Source organism: Hemiscyllium ocellatum, chromosome 30 (genome assembly GCF_020745735.1).
Source record: "Hemiscyllium ocellatum isolate sHemOce1 chromosome 30, sHemOce1.pat.X.cur, whole genome shotgun sequence".
Taxonomy (NCBI): domain Eukaryota; kingdom Metazoa; phylum Chordata; class Chondrichthyes; order Orectolobiformes; family Hemiscylliidae; genus Hemiscyllium; species Hemiscyllium ocellatum.
The window spans coordinates 5,626,386-5,639,103 of record NC_083430.1 but is presented as its reverse complement, the minus strand read 5'-3'; the positions used below and the strand labels follow the sequence as shown (position 1 = coordinate 5,639,103).

The 12,718-nt window shown below is 42.5% G+C and overlaps 1 protein-coding gene across 2 annotated transcripts in view; it reads left to right on the top strand.

Annotated features, from left to right (window-relative positions):
• LOC132829860 (stromal membrane-associated protein 2-like) overlaps positions 1 to 12,718 on the top strand; it is a 63,685-nt gene that overhangs the window by 36,563 nt on the left and 14,404 nt on the right. Inside the window, exons 6-8 of one of the 2 annotated variants that reach the window (XM_060847247.1) lie at positions 71 to 149; positions 3,420 to 3,547; positions 7,054 to 7,201. In XM_060847247.1, coding sequence (XP_060703230.1) covers positions 71 to 149; positions 3,420 to 3,547; positions 7,054 to 7,201 — 355 coding nt within the window. Of the gene's footprint in view, positions 1 to 70; positions 150 to 3,419; positions 3,548 to 7,050; positions 7,202 to 12,718 lie in introns of both variants that reach the window. The other variant, XM_060847246.1, reaches the window with a different exon arrangement.

The following is a 12,718-nucleotide window of genomic DNA, read 5'->3' as shown; positions in this document are numbered from 1 at the left end:
TTGTAGTTTTAAGCTTGCCTTGTGTGATTTGTAATGAGCTGCTTTGGATTCTGTGTTTTCCTGATTAAAGCCACCAAAAAAGGATGAGCAGCAAGTGAAAACCAGTCCTTCAACACCTGCTGGCCCAGTGATTGATCTGCTGGGACTAGGTAAGAACAAATATCATTTTAGACTCCGTGGTCTGTCCCTTTATGATTGCACATCAGCCATTACATAGCACTGGACAGGCCCTTGGGCCCTCAACGTTGTACCGACTTTTTATCTTACTCCAAGATCAAACTAACCTACATACCCTACAATTTACAGTCATCCATGTGCCTACCTAAGAGTCACTTGAATGTCCCTAATGTATCTGACTCTACTACCACTGCTGGCAGTGCATTCCACACACCCACCACTCTCTGTGTAAGTAACCTACCATTTCTCCAAAATCTTCCTCCAGACACCTTAAAATAATGTCCCCTCGTGATAGCCATTTCCACCCTGGGAAAAAGTCTCTGATTATCCATTTCATCTATGCCTCTCATCATCTTGTACACCTCTGTCAAGTGACTTCTCATCTTTGTTCACTCCAATGAGAAAAGCCCTCAACCTTTCTTCATAAGCCATGACCTCCAGTCCAGGCAGTATCCTGGTAAAGATTGCCTATGCCATCATCTTCATGTTCTTCATTGTACTTTTCCTTAGCAAGCTAATATTACATTCATGTACAAATACAGTGTCAGAGAGATTCTTTGCAGTTCTTTATATCTCAAGGTCAGAATTGAGCTTTGAGACCTTTATTTTATTTCCTTCACTGGAGACCTTGAAGCTCAGAAGTGTTCGTTAGTGTCATGTGGTCTATTCTGAAGGGAGGCTGGAATGGTGATGAACTTTTGATGAGGATGAATGGAGTATTCATGTGTCAGAAAATGTGACAAGGCTTAACGCAAGTTCCATTTTGAAGATTCTTTTTTGTACCTTGTGTTTCACTTCTCCCATTCTGTTTTCACTGAGGGGTGGTATCCTAGTTACTTACACCCAGGTTGCTGTTATTCAGTGCCCTGACAAAGTAATCAGCTGCACCACACCTTGTTTGTTGTTTTCCTGAATACCCTCATTTTATCAGCCAATCCATGGTGTGATCAAACAAGCTGCCTGTGTTTAAACAAGTTCTGTACAGGTGAGCAAATCGCACTTCATGGTAGAATCAGTTGCCACATGAGAGGTTAGAGCAATTGAACGCAGTGTTAATGACTGGCCTTTCCTTAATACTCATGCTAAAAAGCTTTCCAGCGATTACATACTACAGTCTGGACTCCGACCTTTTTCTCTGCCCAGTTCTCTAAGTCACAAAAGCTCTGTGTCTCTATTTTGCCCCACATTCATTCCCCATTTTCAATAAATCAATGCACAGTTCTTTTAAATAGAGTCACTTGACCTGTCACCATAAAAAGCTTACACCATATTCCACTTTACTTTTTAAAAAAAACTACACAATCAGCATGTGATAACAAAAATATTAGATCACCACATACTTAGGTTGTAGTAAGTGCACTGGGAAACAAAAAGGAGGTTTTTCTTTTTATAGCATTTTTCACAAAACCAGAAATCGCAAAGCATCTGCTAGACAATGAAATATTGTTGAAGTACGTTCACCATTATAATGTCAGAATCACAGCAGGCCATTTGGTTCACAGTGTCCTCTAGGGAAGGAACATTTTCCATCACTTCATCTGGCCTACATGTGACTCCAAATCCACAACAATATGGTTGACTCTTAAATCCCTCCGAAATGGCTAGCAAGTCAGTCAGTTCTATCGAACCAGCACAGACCAAGGAACTGGAATAGTAATGATACAGCCATGTCAACCCTGCAATGTTCTCCTTACTAATGCTAAAATTGGGAGTTCTGTACCATTAACTAATCAAGAAGAAGCACAGGATATTAGTTTACAGACAATATCACAGACAACACCATCGCCATCCCTGGGTATGTCCCATTACCCAAACAGGACAGGTGCACCAGAGGTGGGGGGGTACAATGGCATATTATCAGCAAACGATTGCCCCAAACTGGCAGGCTTCAACATTGACCCTGGGCTCCATGAAGCCTCATGGCATCCAGTCAAACATGAGGAAGAAAATCTCCTAATTACCATCTATAACTGGCGCACCAGTACTCCTAACAGGGAGAGTAGAAACACTGAGAGAATACTGAGTGACTGAGTCTTGGCTGCGCGACTTCTCTCTCTGTCACCAGGAGTGGCTCTGTAACACTGCTACTATCTGACATGGCCGAGTCTTAAAGAACACAGCTACTAGATTAGGCCCACGATAGATGGTAAGGAAACCAAAAAGAAACAAAATCGAATGTCCACATCGATCTGTCTGTAACTCATGCGACTGACCATGACAGTATTGCTAGCAGTGACCACTGCACAGTCCCTGTGGAGATAAAGTCCCATTGTCATATTTAGGATACCTTCCATAGTGTTGTGTACCGCTACCACTGTGTCGAAGGGGATGGATTTTAAAACAGATTTAGCAACTCAAAGCTGAACATCCACAAGGAACTGTGGGACCTCATCAGTGGCAGTGTTCTATCCAACCATAATCTGTAACCTATGTCTTGTGCCTTGTAAATGATGGACAGGCTCTGGGGAGTCAGAGAGGCGAGTTACTCGCTGGAGTGTTCCTAGCCTCTGATCTGCTCTTGTTGCCATTGTTTGTGTGGCAACTCCAGCTGCGTTTCTGGTCAATGGAAATCAGAACATTGAATCCCCCCACTATTAATGATGGTACACCACAGAATGTCACAAAGTAGTGTTTAGATTGTCTCTTATTGGTAGTGTTTATAGCCTGGCATTTGTGTGGTGCAAATGTAATTTGCCACTTGTCAACCCAAGCCTGGATATTGTCCAGATCTTGTTGCATTTGAACTGACTGCATCAACATCCTGAGGCGTGACAAACAAACGTTGCAATTGTCAGTGAACATCCCTACTCTGATCTTATGATGGAGGGAAGGTCATTGAAGCAGTTGAAGATGGTCGTGTCTAGGACACTGCCCTGATCTCTACAAGGGTAGGTGGTTAGGCGTAGGACAATACCCTGCGGAACTCAACATGAATTATCTGTGACGATAGTGCAGGATATTGGCTTTGAAGAAGAAGTTCAGCCATATTCTAGTTGCAGCAGGTTTGAAGGGCCAAATGGTCTAATCCCTCTATCTCCAATGTATGTTTGCCTTGTTTGAGTTGATATTAAATGGTAATTTGTACAATGACCCCTCTGTTCCATGTTTCTATTTAATTCTAAGCACTCCTTTGTACTTTTACAGATTTTTTCCATGGGTTTTGTTGCATAAAATTTGCCCTGTGTGAAGATGTTTGTCTGGAAAATGGCTGCTGTTCTAATCCTCAATGTTTTGTTCTCCAGATGCTCCTGCAGCAGCTCCTACCTCCAATGGCACCACGAGTGTGAACACCGCACCAGCTGGTGATCTGGACCTCTTTGGACCCATGGTGTCTAATCCATTGCCTGATTCCAGCCCTTTCCCACCCACAGTAAGTATTGAGATTTTGACAGTGCAGAACTGGGCACTAAATCCTAGTGTAAGGATATTTATTGAGTGAACTGCAAACTTAATTGTGAAGCTTCAATTTTGGGGTTCAAGGTCAAAGTAAGGGCTTGATTCAGTCTCAAGTGGAGATGTTTTACTCCTTCATTGAGCCTTCCAATGCACTTAAACTTGATCTATATCCTACTGTGACATTAATAGCTTGCAGTTCACAAGTAAGTGTCTGTGGGCATCACAAGTAAGGAGACAGCTGAAGGGCAGGGACCACGCAGTGAATGAACTTCATTGACTCCATTATCTGAAAGAGGAAAGTCCAGTTGGTGATTTGGGCGGATTCCTGTTTATATCAACAACAGCCTTTAGCTCAAGGCTGTATTTACTGTGAATGTCGCCACTAGGTGGCACAGTGTCAATACATTTGCTGGTCCTATTGCAAAGTGGCAAATTTCTATTTTCACAGGTCAGGTTAATCCTACTGATTTGTTTCCTCTGCAAATTTGGATTTTACTAGCGAGATCATTTGGTGTTAAGTCATAAATACAGATGCTCATTATCTGTGGAGCTTTAGAACCAATTTTTAAATTTGTCCTTCCGTAATTGTACTCCACTTTGCTCTGAAACAGTTTGTTTTCCAGCATGCTGTGTATTCTGGGTAGTGATGTCCTCCATTAACCAATTGAACTATTGATCAGATCCCAATTCAATTCTGGAGATAAATTGGAAGTGCGACACATGCCGGAATAGTGAAAACAAACAGAAGCAACTGTGCTCTGGGTATTGGGCAGGATACCAGGAACCCATGTGTAATATCGTAGCTGCTGACTACTTTGGTAAACCTGAGGGTTTTTACAATGAAACATTGTCTTCCATTTAGTTTTTTGTAATGTACACTTGGCGTGCAATAAAATAGTTATTACTTTGAGTTCTTTGATAGAAATTCAGGCCCATCTCTGACCTGTAAGCAGTACAAGTATAAAGGCACAAACTGCCAGCATGAAGTGCTTTTTCCTAGTTTACCAACAGCAGTATCCGAAGGAATAGTTTATTCCAGAACAAAGAACAACAACAAAGTGCAGGAACAGGCCCTTCGGCCCTCCAAACCTGTGCTGATCATCATGCCCTAACTAAACTAAAAAACAAACCTTCTGTCCTTATTCAGTCCATATCGCTCTATTCCCTCCCTATTCATGTAACCATCCAGATGCCTCTTAAATGTTGCTTCCACCACCTCTTCAAGCAGTGCGATCCTGGCCCATACCACTCTACGTGAAAGCCTTCCCTTGCCCATGTCCCTTAAACTTTCCCCCTCTCATCTTGAACCTGTGCTCTCTTGTAACCTTCCATCCTGGGAAATAGCCTCTGACAGTCCACCTTATCTAGGCCCCTCATAATTTTGGAGATCTCTTTCAGGTCTCCGCTCAGCCATCGTCTTTCTAGTGAAAACAATCAAGTCGCTTTAAGCTTTCCTCATAGCCAATGCCATCAAGACCAGGTAACATCCTGGTGAAGCTTCTCTGCACGCTCTCCAAAGCTTCCACGCCCTTCTGGTAGTGTGGTGACCAAAACTGCACACAATAGTACAAATGCAGCCTAACAAATGCAGTTTTCTATAGCTGCAACATGATTTGCCAACTCTTGTACTCCATGCCTCAGCCAATGAAGTCATATCCCTCCTTACTCCCCTTAGCCACCTGTGCTGCTGCTTCAGGAGCTGTGGATCTGCATGCCCAGATCTGTATGTTAATGTTCCTAAGAGGTCTGCCATTTACAGTATAATTTGATACTCCAAAATACATTATTTCGCGTTTGTCAGGATTAAACTCCACCTGACATTTGTGCCCAAGTCGCCAATCTATCCTATTGTATCTTTCTACAATCGTCCCGTACTATCAGCAACTCCACCAATCTTTGTGTTATCTGCAGACTGACTAATCAGATCACCCACATTTTCCTCCAGATCATTTATATATAACAAACAACACAGGACCTAAGACTGATCCTTGTGAAACACCACTAGTTACCTCACTCCATTCTGAAAAACACCCTTCCACCACTACCCTCTGTCTTCTATGACCAAGCCAGTTTTGTATCCATCCAGCGAGCCCACCCCGAATCCCATGTGATTTTAGTTTTTGTACTAATCTGCCATGTGGCACTTCATTAATTGCCTTACTTCAAGTCTATATAAACTACATCCACAACCCTTCCCTCATCAATTATCCTTGTCACCTCTTCAAAGAATTCAATTGGATTGGTGAGAATAGCAGAGGATGACTTCGATCCATCGACCTCTGGGTTATGAGCCCAGAACACTTCCACTGCTTCCTTGAGGTTACCACACATTCCAACAAAAACAGAAATTGCTGGAAAAACTCTAAGTCTGGCAGCATCTGTGCTGTTTTTGAAGTAAGGATAGGAGCCATCTTAGTTGTGGCTCCCCCTGCCCCGAATCCAATGCAATAATCTAAATATGGGGATTGTTTACGCTCACTGTCATAGCCATTTACTAGGAGCTCCGGCGATATGTGGAACTCGAACCCAAGGCTGGAAAGAGTCCAAAGCCATTGTAAGTTTCCTGGTCCAGCACTAGTGTATTAGACAAAGAATTCTGGTTCACACTGACAACAGTTAAGATTATTTCAGTTAATAATTGAGAGAAAAAAACTTGTCACCTTTGCTGTAATTAAATGAATGGGATGAATCTATTAGATATGAAAACAAAATGATCAGGATGCCACAGTGGCTCAGTGGTTAGCACTGTTGCCTCGCAGTGTTAGGGACCCGGATTCAATGCCAATCTCAGGCAACTGTCTGTATCAAATGTGCATGTTCTCCCTGTGTCCGTTTGTGCTTCCTCTGGGTGCTGTGGTTTCTCCTCTCAGTCCAAAGATGTGCAGGTTAAATGAATTGGCCATGGGAAATGCAGTGTTACAGGGATAGGGTAGGTGGGGTAGATCTGGGTCGGGTGCCTTTTGGAGGGTTGATGCCAACCCATTCAATGGGTTGAATGGCCTGTTCTATGATCACAACATTTTGCTAAGTCACCATTGTTGCCCCACCATGATGATCTACCAAGCCCTTGTACTGCAATGTCATAGTGCATGCCATCCAAGTGCTGCTGTCACTGTACATGGAATGCAGTGATGTCAGTGTTACACGCACACGTGCTTCCTGTGGCTTGTTGGTGCCAGCCCAAGGCCTGTTTCTGCGCTTGTACAGGTAGTCTCTTGCTGCAGACAGAGTAATCCCTCCCATCATGTCAGTGTTCTGTTTTTAGCTCCACTAGGGCTCTGTATGACAAGAATGCAATGGCACACATATTGTGAGCAAGACCGTGATGGTGTTGCACCCATTCTAGTGAATGTTTTTGCCTACATAGCTAACATAGAGTTTGAATGAAAGTGATGTAATTCTGTCACAGACAGTCACTTGTAAAGAAAAACCTTCAAAGGATGTGATTGAAACCTGTATTATGGCACCATTGTTTAGCAGGTGTTGGCGTCCACTCCGCAGGAAGGAGCTGAAAATCTGAACCTCTTTGCTGAGCCCAGTGTGAAACAGGACGATTCTGGAAAGAAGCAGCTTTCGAAGGATTCCATTCTGTCACTTTATGGGTCACAGACCCAAGTTCCAACTCAAGGTATAGCACTAAACCTCTGGCCTCAGTCTTTACTAGGATGGGACACAGAATCAAAGGATAAATGGGTATCATTTTGATCCACCGTGCAGACCAGTTTGTAAAATTTGTGCGGTTCTGATGCAGAAACTAAGACCATTCCTGGAGATCCTTGGGATAGCCCTCTTAAATCAGGAGAGATTAGGACTCAGTGGTTTGAGATTGGTTGACTATTCATAGTAGTGAGCTGGGGTTGCTGAGGATCAGACAGGGGTAATCTCAGTTCCATCAGGCCCACAAATAATACACTATAAAGTCATCTACCGGTGATGGAAAAAGCTCCTGCCTGCCTTCCCATGCCGAGTTTCCCAATTCCCAATGCAATAATAATTCCAATCAAATCTGGCTTTTAGTAGCACTTTGGAAGCTTGATGTAAATCTCATGATGTAAAGTGTGGCACCTTTCCAAGATGGAGCACATGCACAGTTGAAATCTGAAGTCACTGACGGCAGGGAATGTATTTTCTAACGTAAAATCTTTAGTCCACTCCTGACCATTTTTTTGGAAAGTTTTAATGTCCACTTCTAGGTATCTTCTGCGCAACACAGAATTCTGTCAGTTCTTTCAGCAGTTATAACTCTTAAATGATTTTTAAAAAAACTGCTCACTAGGTAAAGGTAAAAACTAAAGTCCCCATAGTCCCAGAGAACCATAAGGCTGCTCTCTCATGAGAGAGAGCTGACTGGTGGTGGTTTAACCTGAGGTTACCACATTTTAGGCGAAAGAAGAGCTTGGGAAGGTGGGACTTTCATGTTAACCTCCATTGCTCACTGGGATATAACTTGGCCCTGAGAGTTTGATAAAATATACTCACTATTACGTTACCCTTCTGACCATTACTTTTAACAATGGCTCACAGCAAAGTATGGTGTCTCTAAATTAACTGAAAGAATGACTACGAAATACCAGGTAGAAAGAAGTGATCCCTTCCAGTTAGTAGATTTTGTGTGCACTATTATCCCAGACAGGACATCCTTAAGAATGTAACTGGATCGTGAAAACAAAGGGTGCCTTAAACAGGCGCTGTAAAATAAATTAAACAACAATCGCTTTTTATGATATTCTAGAATGTATTTGAGAAATCTATGATTTGGAAAATGTTAAAGTCTATTATAAAGAATGTTGTAATAGAGCATTTAGAAATGTGCAATCTAATTGTGCCTGACAAATTTATCCCAGGTCTTTAAGGATGTAACAAGTAGGATAAATAAAGGGGAACCGATAGATGTAATATATTAGGATATCCAAAACGTGTTCAATAAGATACCGCACACTAAATTACTTAAGATGAGAGCCCATGGTGGTGCCGTAGTGTATTAGCATGGGTAGGGGATTTGTTAGCTAATATGAGAGGACTCTGGGTAATCCAATGTAGAGGACGGGACAGATTTGTGGCTGTAAGACCTGCTCCTTTTTTTTTTGAGGTATTTTAGATGTTGTAGGTGATTTCCTCAAATTCCAGGAGCAGTCATTACTTTTTTGTTAAGCTTTTGCATTGTTTTAGAACTGTGGGGAAGAAAATATCATAACAATGGCACTTTAAAAAGGAGGAAGAGAGACACAGGCAGAGATCACATGGTCAGAGGAAGACCCCGACGCTGCTGTTTGACACAGCAGTGAATCTGCACAGCTACTGCCTTTGTTCTTTCAGTTCAAGTGTCTCTGGACATTGGAATATGTCTAAGAAAAATTTTACTAATAGCAAAATTAACAGCTGAATTTGGAGGAATCTGTGTGGGAGAGCTCACAGTCTGAGAGAAGTGTAGAGTTTTTAAGTCTAACCTTGCTGTAAATCTACAATGTTGAAAAGAGTGGGTTCTTTTTTAATTATATGCTTCATTTTGATTTGTCTCTTGATTAAATTTTTAAAAATATAAAATATAGGTGCTAAGTAAGCCTGGAGCATTATTATTTAGAGCAGTGAGTTAGTGCTATTTTCTGAGTCTGTCGATTGTTAAAGAGCAAAGATGGCCTTTAGTAGAATGATGTGCTCTTCCTGTTGGATGTGGGAGATGGGGGAGAGTTTCCATGTTACTGTTGATCTTGTCTGCAGGAAGTGCCTTTGGTTGCGAATCCTATCAGATTAACTACCGCTCCTTGCGATCCACGTAGAGTCAACGAGGAGTTTACAGGAGCTAGGGGGAAATGATGAATGACAGTTATAGACGCAGTCAGGTTGATCTGGGTTACCTCCTGGGGAGGAAGGCAGGTACTGCAGGAGTCTGCTGTGGCTGTCCCTATTGAAAACAAGTATGCTGTTTTGGAAATTGTAGGGTGTGATGGACTCTCAGGGGAATGTAGCACAAACAGCCAAGTTTCGGATACTGAGAATGGCTGTAATGTAAAGAGGGATACATCTGGTTCCAAGTGATCGATTGTGACAGGGGACTGTCTAGTCAGAGGCAGAGACAGACGTTTTTGCAGCCGCTTGCGAGAAATCAGAATGGTGTGTTGCCTCCCTGGTGCCAGGATCAAGGATATCTCAGAGAGGGTGCAGAATGTTCTCCAGGGGAGGGGGACCAGCAAGATGTCATCATGCACATTGTAACTAACGACATTGGAAGGGAAATGGATGAGATTCTGAAGGGAGAATATAGGAAGTTAGATGGGAATTTAAAAAGGAGGTCCTTTAAGGTAATATCTGTACTGCTCCTGGTGCTATGAGCTATTGAAGGTAGAAATAGGATGATGGAGCATGAGGAATGCATGGCTGAGGAGCTGGTGCAGGGGAGAAGGGTTGACATTTTTGGATAATTACAATCTCTTTGGGGTAGAGGTGTCCTGTATAAGAAAGACGGATTGCACCTGAATTGGAAGGAGACTATAATACTGGCAGGGAGATTTGCTAGTGTTGTTCGGAATAATTTAAACTAGTAAGGTGGGAGGTGGGGTTGGGACCCATGGAGATAGAGATCAATCTGAGACTGGTACACGTGAGAAAAGGAGCAAGTCAAACAGTCAAGGCAGGCAGGAACAAAGCAGAGAACGAGGTAGGACTGATAATTGAACTGCATTTATTTCAATGCAAGAGGCCAAACAGGAAAGGCAGGTGAACACAGGGCATGGTTAGGAATATGGGATTGGGATATCATAGCATTTACAGAAACATGGCTCAGGGATGGACAGGACTGGCAACTTAATGTTCCAGGATTCAAATGATATAGGAAGGATAGAAAGGGGGGGCAAGGGAGGAGGGGTGTGGCAATTTAGATAAGAGATAACATTACAGCTGTACTTAGGGAGAATATTCCTGGAAATATATCCAGGGAAGTTATTTGGGTAGAAATAAGAAAAGGATTGATCATTTTATTGGGTTTGTACTATAGACCCCCCCCCCCCAATAGTCAGGGGAAAATTGAGAAACGAATTTGTAAGGAGATCTCAGTTATCTGTAACAATAATAGCATCATTGTTTACTGTAGAGAAGGACATGGAAGATATAGAATGTGGGGGAATAGATGGTGACATCTTGAAAAATGTCCGTATGACAGAGAAAATAGTGCCGGATGTCTTAAAATATATAAAGGTGAATAAATGCCCAGACCTGATTAGATATCGCCTAGAACTCTGTGGGAAGCTAGGGAAGTAATTGCTGGGCCCCTTGCTGAGATATTTGTATCATCGATATAGTCCCAGGTGAGGTGCTGGAAGACTTAGTAGTTGGCTAATGTGGTGCCACTATTTAAGAAAGGTGGTAAGGAAAAGCCAGGGAACTTACCAGTGAGCCTGACATTGGTGGGAGGCAAGTTGTTGGGAGGAATCCTGAAGGACAGGATGTACATGTATTTGGAAAGACAAGGATTAATTAGAGATAGTCAACATGACTTTATGCGCTGATTAAGTTTTTTGAAGAAATCCTTTTTGAAAAGGATTGATGAGGGCACAATGGTGAGCGTGATCAATATAGACTTAAGGCATTTGACAAAGTTCCCCATGGTAGCCTAGTTAGATTACATGGAATATCGGGAAAAGAAGCCACTTGCCTGGAGAACTGGCTCAAAGATAGAAGGCAAGGGGTGATGATGGAGTGTTGCCTTTCAGACTGGAGGTCTGTGACCATTGGTGTGCCACAAGGATCAGTGCTGGGTCCGCTGTTTTTGTCATTTGTATAAATGATTTGGATGTGAACATAGGATGTATAGTTAGTAAGTTTGTAGATGACACCAAAATTGGAGGTGTTGTGGAGAGCGAAGAAGGTTACCTCAGAGTGCAATGGAATCTTGATCAGGTGGGCCAATGGGCTGAGGAGTGGCAGATGAAGTTTAATTTAGATAAATGTGAGGTGCTGCATTTTGGAAAGGCAAATCTTAGCAGGATTTAGACACTTAATGGTCAGGTCATGGGGAGTGTTGCTGAACAAAGAGACCTTTGAGTGTATGTTCATAGTTCCTTGAAAGTGGAGTCGCAGGTAGATTGGATAGTGAAGACGATGTTTGGTATGGTTATTTTTATTAGTCAGTGAATTGAATATAGGAATTGGGGGGGGCTCATGGTGTAGCTGTACAGGACATTGGTTAGGCCACTTTTGAAATATTCTGTGCAGTTCTGGTCTTCGTCCTATCAGAAGGATGTTGTGAAACTTGAAAGGGTTTAGAAAAGATTTTCAAGAATGTTGCCAGAGTTGGAGGATTTGAGCTACAGGGCGAGGCTGATTAGGCTGGGACTGTTTTCCTTCAAGCGTTGGAGGCTGAGGAGTGACCTTAGAAGTTTATGAAATGATTAAAGGTATGGATAGGGTAAATAGACGAGGCCTTTTCCCTGGGTTGGCGGAGTCCAGAACTAGAGGGTATAAATGTAGGATGAGAGGGAAAAAAATTAAAAGGCACTCACGTAGATGGTGATGCGCATATGGTATGAGCTGCCAGAAGTGCTGGAGGCTGGTACAATTGCAACTTAAACAAAACATCTGAATGGATATTTGAATAGGAAGGGTTTAGAGGGATATGGCAAATGGGACTAAATTCTGGATGAAGGCTTGCTCACTGAGTTCATTTTCAGACATTTCGTCACCATATTAAGTGCCTCTAGACGAAGCACTGCTGGTGTTTCCTGCTTTCTATTTATGTTTCCCAAGGAAACCCAAACATATAAATAAAGCAGGAAACACCAGCATTGCTTCAGAGGCTCACTGAAGATGTTACCTAGTATGGTGACAAAATGTCTGAAAATGAACTTTCCAGCTCAGCGAGCAAACCTACATCCAGAACCACAACCTGAGCTACAAATCTTCTCAAAACTCGCTAGGACTAAATTTGTTTGGGATATCCGGCCAGCATGGGCGAGTTGGACTGAAGGATCTATTTCCCTGACTATTTTTAGAATAAAAGGGGACTTTTCAGGATGACAGCCTGTCATGAGTGGAGTGCCATGGGGATCATGGCAGGGACCACAATTACTTACAATATTCATGTGACTTGGATGAGAAAAGTGAATGTACTTTAGCCATGTTTGCAAATAACACACAAATAGATGGCAAGGCA